At 52.9% G+C, this 24,574-nt stretch overlaps 1 protein-coding gene across 1 annotated transcript; it reads right to left on the bottom strand.

Annotated features, from left to right (window-relative positions):
* Positions 1–242: 242 nt before the first annotated feature.
* SLC16A2 (solute carrier family 16 member 2) lies at positions 243–24,393 on the bottom strand. Its single transcript, NM_001321737.2, has 6 exons — positions 24,057–24,393; positions 8,962–9,106; positions 5,672–6,134; positions 5,200–5,343; positions 4,639–4,867; positions 243–4,159 (listed from the first exon to the last, which is right to left on the bottom strand). Exons 1-6 carry the CDS (start codon positions 24,382–24,384, stop codon positions 3,939–3,941), a joined length of 1,530 nt encoding a protein of 509 aa, NP_001308666.1. The 5' UTR covers positions 24,385–24,393; the 3' UTR covers positions 243–3,938.
* Between the last annotated feature and the right edge of the window lie 181 nt (positions 24,394–24,574).

The raw sequence follows: 24,574 nt of genomic DNA, 5'->3' as shown, positions 1-24,574 counted from the left end.
GATGCACATTAAAAGAAAAAAAGCCTGTGCCATATCAAATTAATGCCTATGTCAGCTTTCATCTAATGTCAATTAAAGCAGCTAGTATAAACAAATGGTTATGATAAAACCCTTGCTAAAAGCCCTGTTTCCAGTTCCACAAGCGACCTCACTGATGCACGCTCACCCTTTTCTGGCCTGGTGCTCTGACGCAGTTTTGGGCATCCAGCTGGGATGTATTTCTTTAGGAAACCACGACCCCCTTCCTTTTTAAACTGGTTTTATTCTACGCATTTTTTTTTTTTTTAAACAACATTCATAAAACATTCATTACAAAAGATGTGCTAATATGGGATGGTTTTGTGTCGTTTTACTTTTTTTTTTTTTTTTTTTTTTACTTTTTTCTTTTATATATCAACGATCAGAAATTCACATTTTGAAAGGACGGGTCATATTTTTAAGACACACATTCAAATACTTTACTTAAGATACAAAATTTTAAGGGAATATAAATCACTTACAAGGAACAGATGTCAAATAAGAAAAAATAAAAAGGAAAAATGTGAGAGTTCAGCTTTACCAATTTCTTCACCTACATCTTACAAGCTCCTGTGAGGCCAGTTCTGCGAGGTGCAGCTCTTCCACCCTTCCCAGCTGTGCCTTAAATACTCATTTAAGGCCAAAGCATGACCCAAAGCATTGCTCTGGGCCTGACTTCTGCACTGAATTAAGCACCTGCTTTCAGCCACAGACCCTAATGTCTTGTTAGTTACCCCAAAACTCAAGCCTCCACCTTGGTGCTCGTATGTGGCGTCAGCTCAGACATCTTCCTCTTTGAACACAAATATTTGGCTACCTGAAAACTTGCTCTGGGAAACAGATCATCTTACATGCCATGCCTCACTACATACACAAAAACAACAACAACAACAACAAAAGCTTAATTCCTTAGCAAAACAGACACTAACTGCTCACAGTGTGCCTCGCAACTGTGCTGCTCTTGGCAGCCAGAGATGAAAGGTCAGTGAGGAAGAAGTTTGAGGACAGACGTCATGGAAGGAGATTCTGAGACTGAAGAGGCACTCAGGAGTTGCACTGACTCTCTTGAGGAGGCCTGTGCCCTGCAGTGGCAATGAAGGTGGGACAGAGCGGCTCACTGCCTGGGCTCAGATAGGCCTACTGTGAGCGGCCTGCTGCCCGCACTCAGAGCTGAGTTGTTTTCCAGGCCCTGATTTGGGTGCTGTAAACAAAGTCAGGAGCCACACTGCTGTTAGTCCAGACATCAAGCCCACATCCTGCAGGTCACCAAAATGTCCACGGGGGCAAGTGGACACAGCACCGGGGCTGGGCTTTGCTCTCGTGGGGTGGGTGAGAATGGGGGCACCCAGAGCATGGCAAGTCCTTGATGTAGTGCTAAGGGCATTGCAATGTTTGCAAAAAAAAAAAAACAAAAAAAAAAACCCAAAAACAGAAGTAAACCACAAAATAAACGGTTTTACGGAGGGGCCAGCAAACGCACAGCGATAACCCTAGAGCAAGGTCCATTGTTCATCCCCTGCTCCCAGCCAGCAAACACACAGGCGATGCCTCTGCAGGAGGGAGCACGCTGGGCACTAGCAGCCCTTGCTGAGTACATTGGTGCTAAAGGGCAGCTGGCTTTGGGAAGAAAGCACCCAAAAGAGTTGGCAAGTGTGCTGGGGCTTTCCAGTGCAGCCCCATTTCCTCCAGCCAGCTGGACAAGGAGAAGCAAACTCTGCCAGCGTGAAAACTCTTGAAGCTGAAATATCCAAGGAAACCCCCAAACAAACCTCTGCTGTGTACAGATGCGCGAGAAAGCCATGGAAGTGGTGAGAAGCAAAGGCTGGAGGGTTCCTGGCTCCACTGTGACCATCAAGAGCCAGGCAGGAGCTGCTCGAAGCCTCATGAGATGCCACAGGACCATCATTCCCTACCAGAGCAAGAGGGGTTAAACCTGGTGTTTCACCCAGCCATGAAAATAAGAGGGAAAAAAAAAAAAAAGACAACAACTCACTTTGGAACACCCTGAAGCTAAAGATTTAGGAAGGCAGTCCCAGCCAGTGCTGCCGGGGCACGTCCTACACTTGATGCACACTTGCATAAGGCCATGTGGCTGCCTGAAGCGACGAGTGCGCCTCACTGGGGGAAGCTGGGGTTTTTCATTACAGAGGAGAACAAGGCAGGTTTTTCTCCCTAGTCCTGCCTCACCTGCCCAGAGGAGGCAAAGGTGCACTGTGCCAGGGTACTCAAGAGAAAAGCTAGACACACAACAGCTGGCAGCCAACATCAAAACTATCCCCATTGTGCACAGCTTCCTACCATCATGGCAGACTTTGCTCTTCCAGTTGTGCATGCAGACTGTACCTTTCATTGCCTTTCCTGCCTTGACCTGTGACTCGTTTTGACTTCATGTTGATCAAAGTCATGACCTTAACTTGGACAAAGATGCTCACAGCAGGTTGGGGAGGCTGTTGACAGTCTTTGAGCTGCGATGGTATGAGATGTACCGCTTCCACTGAAGTTGGGCTGAATGACAAGGCGTTGGGCTAAGTGCCTTCAATAATAAGAGGCTCCAATAATAAGCGGACAAAAAGACCAGCCTTTCAGGGATGCTGAGTCAGGCAGGACTCCCATCTGATCAAGCGCTGCTCCCATGGCCCCAGCACGTGCTCCTCCTGGGGCAAAGGCTTCTGTGAGCAGGCAGAGCACTTAAGGCACGTGGAAATCTGCAAAGTTTGGGGCTTTAGGCCATAATTTGCTTTACAAACTGGAGAGATGTCTTACAGCTGCACAGTTGGATATGAAGCCCAGTGGTACAGTCACTGGGGGCTGTGCCATGCAGCATGGAAACAATCAGGGCTTGAGGCAGCACCCTTTCTCCTGTTGCTGGGCAAAAGGAAATGTTTCTACTATTTAAATCCCTCATGAGCTTGCCTCATGGGGCACTATGGTCAGAACGAGGATTTTGTGGTAGATGACACCCTGCGGAAAGGCAGAAGCAGACTCAGAAAAGCCAAAGGAAGGGCAAGTAGAACAGACACCTCGCTTACAGGAACAGACACATCACAACACACCAGTATATTCTCCAGCTTGTACAGGGACAGAAGGAACAGAAGCACAGACCACAAGACCTTACAATGCACTAGCCAATGCAGATTAAAAAACAAAAGGGCCAGAGGGACATGCGGGATGTGGAGCTATGTACAAGGCTCCTGTTTCTAACAGCAGGTGATGGGGAGGAAAATTCAATGGATGACAGCTCTGCAGGCAGGATGGAAGCCACCTTCAGTCCTTGCCCTCTCCTGAGCTAATTCCCATGCCTCCTGTACCCATCCTACCTGTGGGTTTCACTGCTCAGGGCTGCACAGTCTTCAGGTGACGAACGTGGAGGTGAGAGGTGCCCAGAAACCTGCTTGTCTCCCCCTATGCTTTTAAGGCAGATTTTGCAGGATACTTTCATCAACCCCATGAGTGCATGCAGTGGAAAAGGAGAGAAACAGCTCAAAGCAGGTCCCACTGCTCATTTCTCCTCCGAAGCTGCTTCCCCTGCAGAAGGGACTGTGCTGCCCAGACATGGCACACCAGAGGGGACGGGGAATCTGGAAGGGGCAATAAGCTCCGCCTATTACCTCCTTTAAAAATACATTTATTATCTGTAAACCTCTGTTGTGACGTATAGAAAACTGGGGAGATAATCAAGTTTGAATCCTGATGAGAGTTCTCCTTAGAAAAATGGTTAGAGGAAAAGAAAAGGCGGCTTGAAAATTGATACTGTCCCAAGAAGAAGTGTTTCTGCTAGTTAAAAGCCTTCAACTAGAAGAACTATTTCTTGTCCTTTACAAATATAGTGCATCTGAAATCATTGAGAATTACAGTCTGGCTAGAAAAGGGCCTGTGCTTGGGCTGTGGAGGATGCTGGTGGCAACTGTGCACTTGGCACGTCACATGTGTGCTTCGGAGGCAGGGCAGCCTGGCAGCAGCTCGCCATTCACCACTGCCTCAGGGGTCAGCATCTTGTCCTTGCCAGAATCCAGGCGCTGCTTCTGCAGCATCCTCTGGTGCACCAGCGGGACGACGGAGAGCACCAAGCCGCCGATGATGGGAGGCACTCCGGCGAAGTAAAAACCCGCATGGTAATTCTGAAAATAATCGTTGAAGTATCCTGGAAGAGAAGTGCAATGGTGGTTATCCTGCTTATTTAACCAGGACAGGAGAAAAAATCAGACACGTGCCAAACAATCTCCAATGCAAGCTGAGTAAGCACCCTACAGAAATAACACACTGCCATTTATCGGCACTGGAAAATCCTTCTGATGCAGGATGCTGTGTACAGCCCACATAAGATTTCCCTAATTCTAGGAATTCCCTTCTGGCAGTGAATCATTCCCAGACAATTTTTAGCTCAGATTCCAACTGTAGTCAGATAATGTGGTCTCTTTGTTCTTGGGTCCCTTTCGCTGTCCCCTGCTTTCCTTGGCACGGAGAAGAGCACAGAGATACTACATGCAAACCCCAAACAACACAATGAGCCAGAAAGTCCAAAAGCTCTTATGCCAGAATGTCACCCTTGGTGACAGCAGCCATAAGCCTCTGCTCCTTCCCAAGAGCAGGATTCAGGCGCAGCACCACAGTGTCACCAACCTGCAATTGGCGTGCCCGCAGTCATGGGCACAGCCATCAGCCCCATCAGGTACCCTATGGCCTGGGATGCTTGCATAGGCCCCACCAGCTCAAAGGCAACGGGGGCCATAATGGTGGTGAAGCAGCCATCGCAAAGGCCGAGGAAGAGGCAGATGACGATGACGCCCTCAAACCCTCGGCACTGCGGGATCATCATGCACATGATGCCGAACAGAACAAAGGACGCGACCTGGAGAGACAAAAGCAGGCATGTTGTTGGGCAGGGGCAGCAGGAAGCCATTCTGCTCCATCCCTCCGGTTACTTGAGGGTATCTCTGCTGGGCAGGAATGGGGAGGTCCCCAGGCACAGAGAGCCAAGAGAAGCAAGTTATAGGCTTTGTGTTTTCTTAGCTTTGCAGACATGATGAGGACCAGCAAACCAGAGTCATCTGATCACACGAGCAAAGCTACAAGGCCCAGGGACAGAATATCCACCAAGTGCCCACTGGAAGGAGTGACAAGCTGTTGGCAGGGAATATGGGCCACCCAAAGGCAGCCAAGCAGAGCAGGCACCACGGTTACCTGCAGATAAATCTTCTTCAGCCCAGGAATGCAGTCCCCAGTGCGGCCCGAAATCAAGCGCCCCAGCCCAGACATGCCTCCAAGACAGACTGGGAGAATCCAGTCGTTTTTGGTTTCTCCAAATTCCTTCTCCACATATTTCACCTAGGATGGAGGGAAGGAGATAAGGACATGAATCCACTATTAATTCACCTTAGCAGTGAGCTCCCAGATTTGGGGATGATTGTGTAATACCCGTGTTTACACTACATGGTTACACCACCTCCACCCACCCCGCACCCAGCAGCCCACCACTGATGCTCATCCCAAAGCAGAGAACACATGGGAGCATTACTAACTACTTCTCCCCACCTCTGATTCCAGTCATGGGGCAGTTTCTTAGTTTTGAAGCTTTTCATGGCTCAGTTCCTGCTGTTCCCCTCCTCCTGCCCACCTTTGCCTTCACATCTCCACCCCCAGTCAAGGCTCTTACCAGGTGCATGTATGGTACAAAATACCCCAGGACAGCTGTAGCAATCCCAAAGGCCCAAATTCGGTAGGTCTTTCTCCGGAAAACCCTCAAGTTGAAATACTTGCGCATCTGGGCCCAGCACTGCTGCCGCACACTCCGGCTGCCCAGTTTGTCCTGCCCATCGTGCTGAGAGTCACAGGAGGGTGGCAGGAGGGGCCGATATGTCATCGACAAGAAGATCTGGATGAGCATTAAGGCACTGAGCACTTGGAATGTGTGTGCCAGCCCGATGGCCTTTCCCACCATCTTCAGGAAGAAGGGCAGCGGCACAGAGATGAGGCAGCTGCTGCCAGCCACGATGCCATTGGCCAGGCCAAGGCGACGCTTGAAGTAGTGACCAAGGATGACCAGCGAGGGCTGAAAGGCAAAGGAGCTGCCACAGCCAAAGAGGATGCCATACGTGAAATAGCGAACTTCCAGAGACCTAGTGGGAGGAAGACATTGAGGTGGTCACAATATGTGGAGGCAAGAAAGCTGTCTCACCTGCTGCCCTGCAAACTCTTACGTTGAGCCTAAGGGCAAGCATACCGCATAGACAGCCTAGCCTCGAGGAGCTTATTCCCCAGCCAAGGCAGGGATTATCCTCAACTCACAGCTGGCATGTTAAATCTCCAGGAAAATGAAGACTGGCTGGAGAGTGCTTTCTGCAAGGAGGAGGAGGCAGCACTAACCTGCGTGCCTTGGGAAGAAGGCTTGAGTGAGTGGTTTTTAAATACTGCAAGCAGTTTTCGAAGGTAGGCAAAGGGTGTTATTTTTAGTTACAAGTCTTTTTTTTTTTTTCCTTCTTTCTTTCCACTGAAACAACTAATTGAAAACATTCTGCACCCAGTGTCTCAAAGCAGAAGGCACCAACCCCAGTTATTAGGCACTTAGGGAGAGAACATCACATTTCTGCCCAGGCTCCAGGCTCCTTAATTATGTTCTCCTTCTTTAAGCTCCTCTGGGAGCTTCAATTAGGTGGTTAATAGATCTCATTTGTACCTTACAGAGGTGTCTGTGCTCAAGCAGGGAGCAACGTGGCTGCCCTACAGAACAGCGGGAAGTTCTGAGAGCCTTTGAAAGGAGTTTCTTCCCAAGGCCAGCTTAGTTTTCCCAGTGAAACCCAGCTCCTTCCTTAGCTGAAGTAAAGGAGTGCACAACACCCTTGTGTTCACTCCAGATGGAGCATTATTTCATCCCTGTGCAACACATTCAGTTGCAAAAGTCTGCCACAAAATGCTGTGTGGGAAGAGACTGCAATAGAAAGGTCTGGGCAAGCGATGCTGCACCAGTGGGGTCTTCTCTCAGTACTCAGAACTGCTCATATGAAATACTGAGTACTGCTCACAGAGCAAACAAAAAGCAGACCAGATCTAACAGAGCAATTCAAAACTGAGCAAATGTTTACAAGCACATCATTTCTTCCATGACAGGCTCTTCTCTTTAGCAAGTCAAGCAGGACAGGGAACATGAAAGCTGTGCCCAGGGGCTCCAAGACAAATGGCTGTCTTGAAAGGCAATTTTCAGCTACCTCGAGGCAAATCCACATCAGAAACCCATCCTCGAGTCAGTGGGCAGCAGGACAGCTCTGACCACACATCACCAGTCCTGACCACCTCAGCTGGGTTACACCAGCCTTGGTGCCACAGCTAAGCTGATATACGGGATAAAGGGAGGCAAATGCCTCTGTTCCCATCTGCTCACCATCAACGCTAAGATATCCTTGTGGGACTGCACCAAAACTAGGGCTCCTTCCAGCTTCGCTGCTTAGTCAGGATTTGCCACCGTGCTGGCTGAGAAGCAACCAGCTGCTCCCCAGGAGGAACAGCAGTATAATCTCCCTGGGACAAGGAAGTCTCCCATGGAGAATGAGGTTCTCCCATAGATAATGAGTCTTTTTGGAAGAGGAGGTGTTCCAGAAGTCCACAACCTCCTCGGACATGGAGCTCTCCCACGGATTACAAAGTCCCAGTGGGTAAGGTCTCCTGTGGGTAACAAGGTCTCCTAGGACAAGGAAGCCTCCAAAGTATAACAAGGTCCTAGTGGGTAACAAGGTGCTCATGGGTAACAAGATCTACTGGGAGGAGGAAGTGCCCCTCCAGTGGCTGCCCCTCACTGATGCTCCCCAGGGGAAGAGCCCTGGCTCAGCCCTGCTGGCAAAGCTTCAGGGGCAGAAAACGTAGAGGGGAGGGAGAAGCAGAAGGGATGGAATTAAAAGCTCAGCTCTGTAACACAATAGAAACTCCAGCAGTAACAGCAGAATAGCAAGGTCCTAGGCTGTAGCAAGCAAGGGTTTGCTCAATTACAACAGCCATGGGCACAGAGATAAAGGAAAGAAGCTGCTTGCCTTCAGAAGGCCTCAAGTATGCAGGGAACTCCAACAAGATACCCTTGCTTTCACTGCCAACCCTTAAAGGAGGTCTGGGAAGGGGTCGATCCTGGCTCCACCCCCTTCTGGTCACTCAGGTACATTGCATGCACTTGAGCTCCCCTGGGTTGGCCCAGCCTTCCCACCAGGTTCTCAATCACTGTTTCAAGACACGAATTAGCAATTCCAGTACAACCACAAAATACCTCACACAGCAAGATTTCTCTCTTCCTAAGGTATAGTGGTTGATATGAACCCAGCACTTTGTGCCCAACTCAATGACAGGGGAATCCCCAGCCCCATGACCCATAGAGTCCCCAATTTCCAGGGAGATGTCCCTGGTGTCCTACCCCTCTGCATGGTGACAAGGAACCGAGGCAACCACAGATGCACGGGGCCAGGGTTCCCAACAAGGCATCCCAGGGTGGGAGCACAGAGCCAGGCACGCCCTCTATGAAACCAGCGTTTTTGCTTGAAAAACCACTTCTTGCAGCATTCTAATTAAAACAATATTGATTGGAACTGAAACCCAACCCACAGCAAAAAATTTTTTTCAGACAAACTGAGGCAAATGACACTCCGGAGGATGTTTCTGCAGCGCCTTTGAGACAACATGCAAAGAGCTGTGAGTAAAGGACACTGGGGGCAACCTCTTTTTGCTCCCACTGAGATGGAAATGCATTGGGTTGGAAAGTCTATCACATCACATTGGGTAGAGCTGCCATCAAAACGCGCATTGGAGAGCACCTGCCTGGGGAAATGTGCAGCAATTCCCATGCTTGGGTAAAGCTCATGCTTGTTAAGGACAAAACTGCAGCTTGGAGAGGGATGTGGGCTGTAGTGATGCCAGGAGAGCTCTCATCCGGGCTGAACACCCCCATCTGCCCCAAACTTGCATCCTTACTTGGTGAAGGAGCTGGAGAGGAGCCCGATGAAAGCGATGGCAGCTCCCAAGGCTGCTGTGGTCCTGCAGCCGATGCGGTCAGTGAAGATGCTCACGATGGGAGAGCAGAAGAAAATCATGCCCATGGCCAAAGAGCCAACCCATGCTAGGGAGAGAGAATGAAGAAAGATCAGGGCTGTGATTGAATGGGGTTAGGAAAAATCAGGGCACAGAACAAAACAAGAACCAACCCCAGTGCTGAAGGCAGTCTGGGCAGAGGCAGCCCCATCACACCAATTGTTAACCCCACATGTGAAGCTAGTGTACCACAGGTACCTGAATGGGTTGATGGATGGACTAGATGATCTTAGTAGTCTTTTCCAACCTTAATGGTTCTATGATTCTGCTACCATCGTTAGGGCCAAAAGGCCCCACATCTCAGCTCCCAGGTATGGGCTATCCAGATCCGGTGTCATGAATACAGCATTGCTTCCCTCCCCACGAAGCCAGGGTTTCCCAACCTCCAGGAGGCTCCAGTCTCCATCACTGTGGTTTTCCCATCCCTCCTAGTCCCACCAGCAAGAAGACAGATCCAAACACAGCAAACAAGGCACATCAACTGAACAGCAATTAAATAAACATCACAAACAGGCAACTCATGGTGTTGGCATGATGGGAACTGGATGTCAACAAGAAATGAAAACCAGAGATGTGGTGGAAGCTGGAAGGAGGCAGCTGGAAGGAGGAGGGCATGGGGGGACCTCTCTGCCTTCTGAGAACTGCTGGCTGTGCCAGCTGACATCCCATCCCCTGGTCAGGACCAGGAGCTCGTGTCTCCTCTCAACTCACCTCTGGAAAAACTTCTGTCTGTCTGTCTGTCTGCTTTAAGAAGCTTTTATTATTTGCAGATTATTTCAGCTCCACCCTCAACCTTCTCCCTATTTAATGGTTTTGGTGTGTGCTTTTGGGAGGAAAGGCAGGCTTTCAAAAGAAAGCAATGTGGAAAGGAAAAAATCTCTGTCTACCCACACTGAGGAGGAGCGAGGGGGGCAGGCAGCACAGGACAGACAAACAGGCAGACAACAGGGCAGAAGGGGCTGGAGCACCCAGCCTGGAGCACCCAGCCCCTGGAGCATCCTGCAGCCCCGTATCATGCTCTCTGCTGCTTTCTGACTTCTATCTCCCTTGTACCTACAGCAGGAGCTCTGCAAGCCCTCTCAGCACACAACAACAGCCGGTCCTCCAGCAGCATGAGACCATCAGAAAATAGCCAGGTCCCCATTAAGAGCAAATTCCTGCTGCACAACAACCTCCCGAGCTCGGCCTCTCAGGGACCACACAGAGAAGCTCTGGAAGAGCCGGCCCTTCAGAATTAATTGCATGCTCTCAAGGAGCCAATTTAATCAGAAGTATTCCTTAATAAATTCAGAGAGGAGCAAACACAAGAAAAGAAAAGCCAAGGCCAGGCTGCAGCGGGGGAGAGGGGCGGGAGGGCGGCCAAGATGGGCAGGGCTCGGTAAAGTGGATAATGTTCTTCCAGAACTGTTCCTTCTACTGCAGCCAAGGCAGTAAAACGTGAGATGGCCCCGTCATGTTTGAAGTTTGTTATTTTTGGAAATTGCTTTAAGAAACACGGAAATAAAAGCATAAAGCGTGTATTAAATTTAAAGGGCCAGATTCGGATCTTAACTGCTCTGAGATTTACACACAAGTAAGCAGGATTGATCTCTCACCCAAAATGTGCACTCACCTGCAGAGATCAAAGCGAGCCCTGGCCAGCGCTCAGCACCGAGTGCTCAGCATCCCCGGCTCTGGGTTTGGGAGAGGAGATAGCGCCCAATTAAAGCCGCTAAACAAAACAGACTCCCATGGCAAATTGCTCTACCTCAGAGAAAAGGCTTACCACAAGCAATGAATAAAAATAGGTTTTGGTAACAACAGTGAATTAAAATAACTGGGAACAACAGCCTGGCTTGCAGAGGATGTTGGGACTGGAGGAAGTGTGTGTGTGTGGAGGACACTTCTCTGAGGACAGTGGGGCTCAGCAGGGCTCCCACTCCTTAGGGATGTGCAACCTGCCCCTTGTTTCGAGCTGATAGGGCTCTGGGGATGCGTGGGGTGTAGGAAGAGCCAACTATGGGACTGGTGCCCCATGAGCAGCCCTCTCCCCCACCCCTGCTGTAGCAGAGGCTGACCAAGGAGAGCATCTCATCAAGCAGAGTGGTCATACAAAGAATAGAGCTTCAGCTACAGCTCCTCAGATGGCTCCTTCCCACTTTGAGTTAATAAAGACAGTCAACTTGCTGACTTGTGGTGGGTTCAAAGGCCTTCAGCGTGATAGAGGAGGCAGTGGTTGAAGGTACCCAAGGGGAATGATGATGCAGTGGTCGGCAATGTGGCTGAGACAAGCTCTGCTCCCAGCACTGCTCACGGGGCTCAAGATGGAGCAGAAACCAGAGAGCAGCCCCATTTGCCCACCAGCCCCACACCATGAGGCCATGACTGCAATGCCCTGGGACCACTGCTAGGAACCTGATGGCAGAAGAGGGCTAACAGGAGGCCAGGACCTGCCAAGAGGCTTTGAGTGCCAGGCCTGTGTGTTCATAGAAGCAGGGTCCCTGGATTAGTCCATGCTCGCATGGTTTTCCTCCCAGCGAGACCACCCCAGCCTCCTTCCCTGTCCTTATTTTGAAGATTTTATAGCAGGGCAAGGTAGGCACAGCGAGGGGAGAAACAAATGGCAAAACATAATGCTCCTAGATGCGGGTCCCAGTTCCCCCTGGTGCCGAGTGCATTGTTCCAGCTTTCACAAAAACACCACTAAAACCCGTGCCGCACGGTACTTTGGGCCAAGCCTATTTGTTCCTTTAAAAACGCCTCTCCAGGGAGACAAGAGGAAGGGACGTCGCTGGCGGCCGTGCTTCCCCGCTGACCCACATACCGCAGGCGGGAGGGATCAAGGGCCAGGAGGTGAGCTCAGATCCGGCGCTGGAGGAAGTGTCTTCCCTCGCTTCCCGCGGCTTCTCCCACTCAGACGGGGAGGCCGCTGGAGGGACGGGGACAGGGGTTGGGGATAGGAACAGGGGATGGGGATGGGTAAATGAATGGGGATGAGGATGTGTTGCAGAGGGTGCCCTTTCCCAGATGCTTGAAATTTCTTGGAGAATCATCAAAGACCTTCCAAGTCTCCCTGGCTCCTTTTTGGGAGCCCAAACAAGCTGGTGGCCCTGCTGACACAAGCAGCTAAGTACAGCCCTGAGCATCTGCAGCCAACACGCAGCAGCTGTTCTACCCCGCAGAGCCTCTGCGTCATTCCCTTGCTTGCTCAAAGATGAGCCTGAGACACAGCCTTGTGCTAACACCCCGTGCTGGGAGGACTGGAATAAGGCAGGCACACCGTGAGGGCTGGGGAGGCCAGCACAGGGCGTGGGAGGAAGGGACAACATGACGAGGAGCAGCACAGCAAAGCTGGAGAGTGGCGAAGCTGGAGAGCAGCAAAGCAACACCAAAGGCTCCTCTGGCTGCAAGGGGGCACAGCCAGCCCTGTGCATCACGTGCAGCCCAAAGCCAGATCAGCTCATTAAGGGTCTAGCAAGCCCTGCTTGGTACCGTACCCAAAGCTTCTGAACAAAGTCCCCCTTCATCAGCTTGTCCCCACTCTCTCCTTCCACGCACAGCTCACAAACAGCTCAAAGCTGGGAGTAAAGGGGATTGCTCAGCCCCACAGCAAAGTCTCGTGAATGCTATGTCCTGGTCATGGTGGTCTTTCAATGTCCTGTGACCAGTAAGTGACAGACAGCAGCCTGTGGTCACTGTATCATGGCCGTGCTAAGTAGGGATGGAGGCAGACCGTGGTTTGGCTCAACAAGAAACGACACAGAGGGTTTACATGAGGTCTGTACCTTGGATGTGCTCAACATGCAGCCCGAGACTCACTCCACACCACGCTCGCCCCGAGCCATGATGCTGGAGAGACTCTTGGCCCCACAGCAGCACCACACACCTGTCCCTGTGAAGGCCCTCAGAAGCAGAGGGCAGCACGTGCAGTGCAGATGGGCAGCACCATTTGCCCAGGCAGGCTGGGAAGGATTTTCTCCTCTGCATTTCCTCCTGGCTTACAATTTCTGTGAGATGATTCACCCACTGCTGCCATCAGACATCACCCCACGCCTCCCCAGCCCCGGCCCCTTCTGCCTGGCACTGCTGTGGAACCCAGAGCGGTTTCATTTTAACACACACATGCCCTCCTCCTGCATGCGGAGCCAATCTGTGATTCGCCTTTCATGTGTGCGATGTTGATTCCTGGCAGCGTTTATCTTGGCGCAAACACTCGCTCTGAAATGTGCACGCATTTTGAGACTCAAACCCTGCCTTTCGTTCTCTATCTGCTCATTAATCCTCATTGTTCCTAAGCCCCTTTTCAAAACACACCCGAGGGGAGAAGAAGGTTCCATTTATTGCTGAAAAAAACCTTTCCAGCACCAGAAACACCAGCAGCAAGCGCAGCTGTGCTCACACACATGCACTGTGCCAGGGCTCTGCTGGGTGCCCGGTGCCAGGACCCCTTCCTCCAGCTTTTCTCATCTTTGTTTTCTTACATAATTTTCTTCCTGGCTCCAACACCTCTCAGATGTCCCCCAAATCGACACATTGCAGGGAACTGGGTGTCTGGGTTTATTGTGCATCTAGCGAGTGGGGAAAGCATGGTCTAGAGGCAGAATTAGGGATAAAGTTAGGGTCAGGCTTAGGGGTTACGTTCAGGGTTAGGGTCAGGTTTAGGGTTAGAGTCTGGGTTAGGGTCAGAATTCAGGTCAGAGTAAGGGTTGGGATTAAGGTTAGGGTAAGGGTCAGGGTTCATGTTAGGGTCAGGATTCTCAGCTCTCCCCAGCTGACTGCACTCTCTGGCAGCTTGAAGCTCCCTCCAGGCCCCTGCCACCTCACCATGTGTTTTTGGGGGAAAGGTGTTCGTGTTTCTGAGTTCAGGCAGATCCCAGAGCCAACGGCAATGATTAACTTTGGCCGGATGGCACAGGTCAGCCGTGGCCCCAGACACTGGCTGCTGCATGTCCGAAATAGTGTAGTGAGTCTTTGGATAAACCATGACCTGACCAAACTTCACGGGGCTTTGGCTGTGATTAACCTCCTCCCACCCATGCCTGGCCCCGACAGCTGGGAGACTGCAGCATTCCATCATCCTCTGACCCAAAGATGTGTCCTCATTCCAGAACCCACCTTGGCCCACTAGGAGCTGGGAGGCTGGGACCAGTGCCCGCCTCCTGCAGAAGGACGGGTGGTGGAGCTCCCGGAATGTGCTGCGTGGCTTCACCTCTTCCTGCAGCCCAGCACTGCCAGGAGGCATGGGATGGCAAACCAAGGCAGGGATGACAAACCAAGGCAGGGATTGGCAAGGACACAAGCAGCATGGGGATACTCGGGGCGATACGAGCCCTCAGTGCCCTTGGGGAGGGGATGGTCCTCAGTGGGACCTCTCTCAAATTGCAGGCAGGGTGGTCTCTGCCTGCTTCATCCCCTGGAAATCTGTATGCCCTCCCTGTCCCTCCCACAAGCCCTGTTTGTGCCGTGCTTGGCAATCCTTTGCTTTCTGCCGGGAGGCCAGGCTGAGGCCGGGTGCTTTTTTCCAGACTGGAAGAGACAGCAAAGCTCCCCTCTCTGCCAGATTTCTCTCGAGCGATCTTCTGTTTCCCATTAACGTTGAGAAGAAACCTTCAGCCTCGGCTCCGCGCCCCTCCCACCCAGCACAGCTCCCAGGGGCGCCTGTCAACATCCCAGCAAAGGGGCAAACTCAAACCAGCCGTGCTGAGAAAAACACTCTGTTTTCAAAGGGAATACAAAGAGGCCAAGGAGAATAAATGGAGGCAAAACACTGGGCTTGGAACAGGCTTAGAGAGGTCTTTTTACCCCCTGGTCAGGCATTTGACAGCCTTCAAGCCCTGGGAGATCTGAGGGTAGGGATGGGGCAGGGATGGGGCAGAGATGGGAAAGGAGCAGCCCCTCCATAGCATTGGCCTCACATTCCCCCGATTGATAATTAGATGTCCCTTAGCTGATCAATAGTTATATGTCCCTCACCCTTCTTCTCCAGTGCAACACGTGGCTCTTGCCAAGTTACATCCCATCAGCAACAAAGTCCGCCCAACAAAAGCCTATAGCCATGGTTGTAAATACAAAAGTCTATGCAGCGTGAGTAGCTGCTGTGGGGGCTTTCCAAGGGGAGGCCCCTTGCATGTTGACTTTTAGCTTGTTTTGTGCCCAGGCTTTGTTCCCAATGAGAGAAGGCATGGATGGCCAAAGGTTTGGATAGCACTGTTGCACTGCTCTGCATTGCCACACCGGTCCCCAGCTCCAGTGTGGGGTAGCACGAGGTGATGCTGGCTGACTGGGGATCCCACTGGGCTAATTAAAAGCAATAGATAAAAAAGTGGAGGAATCTCAGGACGAACCGTCTGGGAGCTGAGCCAGAGCTGCTCGGTCAGATGTGGCTCTGCTGGTGGCCACCGGGACACAGCTTCCTCCTCCTGTGCCAGGAGTTCCTGCCTGGTCCCCAACAAGTGCCTCTGTGTAGTGCTCTCACAGCCCATTGATACAGAAAAATCCCCAAATCTGTATGTTGTTGTTAAACCCCACACCCAGGGGCCAGGAGAGGGGTAAAACTTCCCTGTGATCTTAATCTCTTCATTGGAGTTCCCTTACATTAAAGCATACATTTGAGAACACCTGGATATCTCAGGAAAATAGAGCATGCCATAACTAAACAAATCAGATAGCCGAAGGAAACTGAAGAACAGCAATATAGAGATGTATTTGTTTTTTTTCAGCAAGGAATGGGTTAGACCCCTTTGCCAATAGGGTGTTACTTTTGGCTGACCTGCTCTCATCTGAAAGTTCTCCAGTTGTGGGAACACGTGTGTGCATAGGGCTGTGTGCATCCGCGTGTGCACGCACGTATACACAGGTACTGAAGGAGTGCTGCAGTGCAGAGCAGGGCCAAGGGGGCACAGGGACACTGGAGGAGTCCAAGTGTCTGGGCAGCAGTGCACCTCCAGCCGCCTGGAACACCAGCATTTTGCTGCATCAAGGGCTTTTCAATCAGAATAAATAACAGAGCAGGTTCAGGAGGGGTTCTGTGGGGCACTGGGGGCTTGATCCTCCTCCAGTTTGGGTTTAAAAGCTGCACATCCTACTTCTGTGCTCAGAGAACCACCTCCCCAGGGAAATGCTGCATTCTGGGGTCAGCGCAAGGATCGAAGGGCAAATTCCCCTGTTCTAGTAGGAGCCAGACATGGGAATGGTAGCAGTAACCAGTCACTGAGCAGCCACTTGGCTCATTTTCCTGCTACTTCTTTTCAGTTTCTCACATGAAGACCACTCATGCCCTGTCCCTTGGAAAGGGACGTGCATCCATGTGCACGGAGCTGATGCCCTTAGGATCTGGGGACAAGGAGGGAAGCCATGGGACATGGATGAGTGCCATGGGAAGCCATGGGACATGGATGGGCACAGCACAAGATGCAGCTCCCCGTCTGCGAGGCATCCAGCACTTGCTCTGAGCTGACCACAATGTTGTAGCATTTCAAGGAGGTGGGATGGTCAGGAGGTGTCACAGGACAGGCAAAGGAGAAGCCCAAGCAAGCCCCAATCGGTGCTCGGGATCCCCCCAAGCCACTGCTGGTTCCACCAGGACATGGGCTCAGACCGGTGGGAGCGGCTGGGTGCTTTGCAGAGCCTGGAGAGCCTCCCTTCTGCCTACACTGACAATGATAGACCCATACCAGCTGCTTCTTGCTCAACCTGTTTGACCATTGGGGCTGAGCCAAAACTTACTCATTCATAAGAAAGCACATGGAGAGATTGACTCGTCACCAGCCCTGAGTAATGGGGAAAATGCCAGCAACCCACAGCTCACACATGGGAGCGGGAGGCTGCTTTTCAAGCCTCCATCACATTCCTGAACTCAAATGCTCTGACAAAGCAGGAGAGGGAGCAATGCATTGCTGATGGATGTGACCCTGGGAGATGCTACATCATGGCCACACTGGCATGGCCAACAGGACATGGCCACCATGGCACAACCACCATGGCATGGTCACCATGGCACAGACACCACAACATGGCCACCACAGCATGCATACCACAGTGCAACCACCATGGCATGGCCACCATGGCATGGCTATTATGGCACGGCCACCATGGAACAACCACCACAGCATGGCCACTGAGACGCAGTCACCATGGCACAGCCTCCACGGCATGGCCACAATGGCACAGCCACAATGACATGGCCACTAGGAGGGAGAGCTCTGAAATCCAGCCCGAGGCTCAGCCCCAGGGGGTTAATGGCCAACCACAGGGTTCAGACCAGGACCTGAAGTACCCACACTCCAGATTGTTTGCTCTATGGTTTGCTTGATGAACTGGAGCAGGGCAGAGTCTAATAACTTTTAAAAAATCCACTGTGATTTGTTAGCCATTGGTAATACACTAATTGCATGTGATTCTCGCTTAAGTAAGTCCCTCTCCCAAAATACATTATTTAGGCCAGATGCAAGCAGAACTGGAAATGGGGATACGTCAGGGAGGTTCCCAGGGATGGGCTGTGACTCCTGAACTTGTGTCACCACATTACTGGGGATGTAAAGATGTGGCAAAAATGTGCCTTGTACCCTGGAAGACATTTTTCTGAAAATGGAAAATCTGTGGGCTGGGGAACATGGCAGGTGATGCCCATCTTGGCCCAAGGGCAACATGAATGGATCAGGGACCCCAGAAAGCCCCAACACCTCCAGAAGCACTGGGCGCTGCTGAGTTTATTTCGCAAAAATAACAATCAAACCACCCAGCGTGTCTGATATTTATCCTTTGGCAGTGCCATATCTCAGTAACACTCTGCTATTATTACATGCCACAATTAAGCGATAGAGCTGTAACTGCCTTATCTGATGGCAGTGCTGGCTGGTGCCGTTGCGTGGCCAACTTGGTCATTGCTTTACCACGTTGGGCATTTCAAAGCCAAATGAAGGATTCTGGGGACCCCAACACAAGAAAGGCACTGAACTGTTGGAGCAGGTCCAGAGGAGGGCCATGAAGATTATCAGAGGGCTGGAGCACCTCCCCTGTGAGGGGAGGCTGAGAACTGGGGCTCTGCAGGACAGAAGGCTCTGAGAAGACCTTTTAGCAACCTGCCAGTACCTGAAGGGGGCCTACAGGAAAGCTGGGGAGCGACTTTTTAGAAGGGCAGGTAGTGACAGGAAGAGGGGAAATGGCTTTAAACTGGAAGAGGGTAGATTTAGATGAGATATTAGGAAGAAGTTCTTTACTATGAGGGGAGCAAGACACTGAAACAGGTTGCCCAGTGAGGCTGTGGGTGCTCTCACCCTGGAGGTGTTCAAGGCCAGGCTGGATGGGGCTTTCAACAACCTGGTCTGGAGGGAGGTGTCCCTGCCTATAGTAGGGGATTGGAACTGGATGATCTTAAAGGTCCGTTTCAACCCTAACCATTCTATGATTCTATGATTCTATGATAATAAGACCAGGAGGGTCCGTGAGCAGGCAGGGCATGGTGCCAGGGCTGCAGGCTTAGTGAGGGACTCAGCACATCCAGCTGTATCAGCACAATTGTGGTGTTTATTGCAGAGGAGCCAAGCCCCAGCATCTTGGCATACCAGGAAAAGCAAAGCTGGGGATTTTCATCCATGTATTCATCACCTCCAGAAGAGCCCTTTTTGACCTTCCAGAAAGGTCAAATGCCAGCGAACTGGTTGGACCGTTGGGCAAAGGTTGGCCTTGACGATCTCAACAGTTGGACGTGATGATCTCAACGACTGGACTTGACAACCTGAGTGGTCTTTTCCAACCTTAACAATCCCACGGTTGATTCCAATTCGGATTTTAGGTTTGGTGCAACTCGAATCCTAAGTCTCACTGTTTTTTCTCTTTTCCTATTTTCATTTGCCCCAGCTGGGCCGAGTGCCCCCGCCGCGGGCAGGTCGTGGACCTCCTGGCCGGGCAGCCAGGTGCCGCCGGGGCGCAGCCACAAGAAAGGCCAATGCAAATCGCATCGTTAGCATTCTTTCCGTTTTAATAACCCAAGGTGTTACCAGCAACAGTGTTACTGATTTTTATCTCCGCAGCGCCTTTTAAAAGAGCTCCAATTTGTTTTTCTTGGAGATCTCATTTTGTTTTATTAAAGCTAACACCGAGAGGGAAAGGAGACATTCTGGGCCCAGAACAAAAATATCCCATTTAAATACCCCGTATTATTTTCTTGGAAACACTTCTCCTTCAACTTTAATTAAGCTTTCCCTGGGCCGGGAGCTTGGCTTGCCCAGCTTACAGCAAGCTAATCCCCAGCAGCCCCCGCCCCAGTGCTCCCTGCTTCCATTGTGTGCACAAACCTCAAGAAATAAATGTGTTTTTGCTAAAATACGCGGATTAATAGCTGGCTCGTGACCAAGAACGCCTTGACGTTGCCTCTTTGCCACGGAGCACTGCCCTGGTACTCCCTGCTGCCTCAAGCAGGAGGCCAGAAAGCAGCTTTTGGGTTTGGAGTTTTCTGGGTAGGGAATCATAGAATCGTGGAATGGCTTAGATTGGAAGGGACCTCAAAGTTCATCTAGTTCCAACCCCTGCCATGAGGAGGGTTGCTGACCAGTAGATCAGGTTGGGAAGAGTGCTCTGCCCAGTGTCTGTGGTGCCATGGAACCATCGGTCACCAAACACCACTGTCACTGCTGCAGGGCCGATGGCCATCCTGGGGGAGGGCTGGAGGGTGCAGTGCTCCCCAGCTGGGAAATCCTAAGGGGAGTGTGTCTGGGTGCCAGCACGTGTGTGCCCTTTATATAGTTAGTACTGATCTTTAATCATGGGCAATTTGCTCCACTGAACTTGGTGCTGAGGGTGCACTGGAGCTGCAGTTGTGTTCAGGTTGCTCCTTGCCGGGTTCCAGCACCATTGCACCCCGAGACAACTGGCAAGTACAAACACACACACACACACTCACGCAACATCCCCCAAGAGGCAGGATTTCACCTCCCATCTGTGCGCAGGAGCTGCAGGAGTGGGGATTAAGGCCAAGAGCCTGAAACAAAAGCTTTGTTTCGGTGCCTGATGCAAGGTGGCCAAAGAAAGGGGATTTGGGGGATGCCACTTGCTGGGCTCCACGTGCCTTGTCCCCACTGGACCCCAGGGACAGGTGGGGGCTCATGCCAGAGTCCCCCCACAGCATTACACTAGGCAAACAGCAGCAAGTCCCAAGCACCAGGACCAGTCACAGACAGTGCAGTCTGCAGCAATCTGCTGGTCCCACGTGTGTCCAGGAGGCTGCTGCCCTAAATGAGCTGCACTGGGGTAAACACCCAGCATATGACCATGACCTGTGGGTGTCCGGACACACCCTGCAAAGGGACGGAGGACAGAAGGGCTTCAGCCAGCTTACCACCCTAAATCATGCATCAGGTGATAAATAAACCCCAAATCCCAAAATGAGCGGCGAGGCTGGAGCGGGGCAGTCCTCTGCCCGCAGCCCATGCCTGGCAGCTGGCAGGACCTGTTGTGCGAGGTGCTGGGAGAGAGATTTCCATCGCTCGCAGATGCAAAGCGTGTTGCAGCAATGCTGAGTGCGCGTCACGGGGCTTTTGCAACCGCCCCAACTATCTTGGGGTGGATGCAAGGAAATAGCCCGGAGTGAACCGAGATCCCGCGGCGCCGGCAATGAGCAGCCTGGCACACGCTGCCAAAGGAGCATTGCCTTCCCTGGGGACAGGGAATGGGAACGATCCTTCTAGGAAGAGGAGGAGAAAAGAGCAGCGAGCAGAATTGTTGCGCAGTGTGAATGTGGGTGCTGCAGAGCAGGTAGGGAGCACCTGAGGTCAGCGAGCCCACAACACTGGGTTCATGGAGGTGCTGCTTTGGGAACAAGGTTGTCCAGAGAAGCTGTGCAGCCTCTATCCTTGAAGGCATCCAAAGCATCCCCTTAGCTGGCTACTGGAGGATGCAGGTGAAGTCTGGGGACCCAGTCTGATTTGAAGACCTGAGCAGCAACACAGGAGCTCATGACACATGCTGGCTGTGCAGGGCGAGCAGTGGAGCCAGCAGTGAACGCAAGTGCCAAATCCTGCAGGTTTGGGTAGGAAGGTGGGAGCTCAAAGCGGGTACCATGGGAGGATGCTGGAGGCTGAGCACAGTGCAGCTCCGTGGCTGCCGCTCCCTTCCAACCTCTGGGCACTGCTGAAATGGATTGGGACTGTTTCCAAGAATTACCTCTTGTGATTTGCTCTCCCTGGGGTTTCCCTCATGAGGGGGCCCACGCTCCAGCCCGAGGGGGAGCCGTCCTGGCTGCTCCCCTCGGGCTCTCCTCGTGTCGGTTGTACTGAAATGCTTTATTTTGTCAAGAAACAAAGTCACTCCTTCAGCGAGCCTCCCCGCCCCGTTACGGTGTTGGGTTACAAACAGCCCTTTCCAGCTAAGCTCACCCATCCTTACGGGTGTTCCAGGAGAAATTTCCCCCCTCAGATTAAACAGAAAGCCAGTTAGGGAGACGCCATCAGCCTGGCACAGTGACACCCATGCACAGAAAGCTGTGCAGCTCACCCACTGGGGCTGGGCAAGACGGGAAAGCTGCTCCTCCTGCTCCCACGTACGGATGGGAGGAGGAGGCTGATGGACAGACGGGGGAGGAGGATGGACAGGAGGAGGAGGACGGACACACGGACATGCCTGAAGGGCTGTGGCCAAGCAGAGCAGCTCCTGGGGTCACTCTTCTGGGTGCACTCGGCTCCCATTTTGAGCAATGGAAACATTAAATATTAAGCAAAGAGAGTTAATCTGTACCTAGTGTATTGACACAGAGCAGAGGAGGGGGGAAGAAGAAGATAAATAAGAATATTGGGGGAAAAAAAATCGATGCGGTCCAGCAGCCGCGCTGGGCTGTCACTCAGCACCTCGGCAGTGCAGGACGAGTTGTTTCTGGCTGAGCGCTCACATGCCTTTTTTTATTTATTTATCCCAGTGTCAGTGATCCCCCCGCCAATCCCTGCCTCCCCCCGAAAGCAAACAAACCCGAAAGCACAGAGTGTGCCGTGCTGAAGTCCCGGCTGGGCCCCACGCTGCGAGGGGACGGCGGTGGTCCCGGCAGCGAGCGCAGAGCTGCTTGTTGACAGCCGCCTCGCAGTATATTTCTCCAAACAAAGCAGCGTATGCATTCAATGCATTGTTGGGAGAGGGTTTGTTTTCAAAGCCTGACCCGAAATTTGAACTCCGTGGATCCTGCGTTTCTCAAGATCAAACGCGAGAAAATGTGACCAATGCAAACAAGAAATAAACCTTGATAATTATAGCTGTGCACTGGGGCGGCTATTGTTTGGCTCAGACCAGTACCCGCTTCAGCATAAACAGAACCCTATTTTTAAAAGGGATGCCTGACCGGCCGTGGCCATGCTCAGCACTGGGCTGAGAGCCCCTCCAACATGAGCCCACCTCCCCGGGTACGGGGATGGGAGCCGGGGTGCGGAGCCCCGGGGCTGTGCAGGGGGTCAGGACAGGATGGACTGCGCGTTCCCATCACATCTGCACGAGACAAGGGGACCCCAGCGTTTGGCTGCCACTGCCAGCCATAGGGAGCAAACGGACGCTGGGGCACAGACAGACGGACTTCAGGGGATGGACAGATTCAGGAAGGCAGTATCAATTCACACTCACAAAGGAGCTCCGATATTTTCCCGATTACGTTTGCACACAAACGACTGCCGCGGGGAAATTATGCAACCCCAAGCAGAAGCAGCAGGGAAACCAGAGGAGGAAGGGTTGAGGGCCTCTCACCACATCCCACAGCCCCCAGCATTCACCCCAAAACCCACAGTCCGCTGATACCAGACCCATCCCGATGTTGTGGTTCTCAGTAGCCCCTCTGCTGGGTGCCCAGGCTGGAACGCGGATCCGTCACCCAGGCAGTGTAATTCCCCAACCTGGCTCACCTCACACGCCCACACGGCTTTCTTTTTCGAGGCCTCTGTGTGGTCACAGCCACAGATAAATACATCTCGGGAGTGACAGATGCTGTCTCCTCCAAACTCCGTCTTGGGCATGTAGTCTTGAAACCACCGGGGCTTGCGTTATTCAGTTTCTTTTGTTACTGCTTCTACCTTCCCAGCTCTGCCTTAGGCTCTGCAGATAGGATCATGGCAAGCAGGAAGCAGCCAGCTCGGCGATGAGCTGCCTGGGATCGCACACATGCACGGCCCATCAATCACTGTAATTACCCCAGCCACACGCGCCCTGCACACCGCCGTGACACCGTCACCTCCGTTTCTCCAGTGACAGCATCGCAGGGGTAATTTCCCATTCTCAGATGGTGCCTTTGGGCTGGGTTCACCCCCGTCGCCCCATAAGGACTGGGGACAGCTCGGCCACCAGTGGTCCCCAGACCGGGCTTTGAGCTCCATACCAGCCCCAGTCCTGTGTCCCTTGCAGAGGGACAACAAAATCTTTGGGTTTCGCCCTACGCCAACCGCTTGACCCTACAGCTACAAGTGAGGTGGGCCATGGATGTCCATCATAGGATGGAAGTGACCTCATGGAAGTTGGGCCTCTGGAACATCAGGGACCTCGGGGCTGGGGTCCCCTCACCGTGCAGTGAAATGTCCCTTCTCCACATCAACGCAACAGCCCCGATGGCTGGGTCCCCCGTCCCTGCTCGTATGTGCAGGTGGGCACTGTCCGTGGCCCCATGCCTGCCCAAGAAAGCAGCTTCAAGGCAGCGTTGCTGCAGGGCAGATGTTCGCCCTGCCTGTGGATCCCAGAGCCAGGACAGATGGACAGCCAGCCAGACACCCACAGCGGGAAGCGAGAATCACACAAGAAATACGTGAACTCCACGGGCTGATCCGGCATCGCTCCCCCGGCACCAAGAGGCAGCAGGCAGGACAAGCTCCGGGCATGCTTTTCGGATGAATTACTTTTAATTGAGTACATCGCAGCTTAGGAACAACACATGATACTGCCGTGGATAAATATAGGGACGAGCGCGGGACCGGGGGGGCAGGGAGCGGTCCGGCTCCACGCGGGGCCGGGAGGGGCCGCGGAGGGCCGGAGGGGACCCGTACCTGTTTTAAACTCCAGCGTGGGGTCCTTCTCGTCCTCGCCCAGGTCGCTCTGCAACATGGTGTAGATGATCCCGAAGGAGTTGTGGATGCCGAAGATGGAGCCATTGCACCAGGCGGCGGCGAAGACCACGACCCAGCCGAAGCCGCCCTCGGGAGGCTGGAAGGGCGCGGCGGCCCCGCTCGGCCCCCGCTCGGCCCCGGCCCGGGGCTCTCCCTCCCCGCCCTCCTCCGCCGGCCCCCGCTCGCCGCCCTCCTCCCCGCGCTGCGCCATCGCGGCCGCGCTCCGGCCGCCGCCCGCCGCCCGACTGCCCCGCAGCCGGTCCCACATGCCCGCCACCCCCCCCCGCCCGCCCCCTCCTGCCGCAGCCTCACTCCCCGCCTCCCCTCCGCCGCCTCCATCCTCCTCCTCCTCCATCGCGCGGCCCCGGCCCCTACCTGCGGCCCGGAGCTCTCCCCCACCCTCCCCGGGCCCCTCTCCTCCCGGACCACCCCCTTCCCCCTCGGAGCGGGCGGCGCTT

This window comes from Gallus gallus, chromosome 4 (assembly GCF_016699485.2).
Source record: "Gallus gallus isolate bGalGal1 chromosome 4, bGalGal1.mat.broiler.GRCg7b, whole genome shotgun sequence".
Taxonomy (NCBI): Eukaryota; Metazoa; Chordata; class Aves; order Galliformes; family Phasianidae; genus Gallus; species Gallus gallus.
This window is presented reverse-complemented; position numbering and strand designations above follow the sequence as displayed.

Coding starts and splice junctions, on each gene's coding strand:
- SLC16A2 (NM_001321737.2), bottom strand. CDS start 24,384: ATGTGGGACCGGCTGCGGGGCAGTCGGGCGGCGGGCGGCGGCCGGAGC. Junction 6,135..8,961: donor CTCTCCAGCTCCTTCACCAA/GTAAGGATGCAA, acceptor TCCTCCCACTAG/GTCTCTGGAAGTTCGCTATT. Junction 4,868..5,199: donor TGAAGAAGATTTATCTGCAG/GTAACCGTGGTG, acceptor TTGTCTCTCCAG/GTCGCGTCCTTTGTTCTGTT.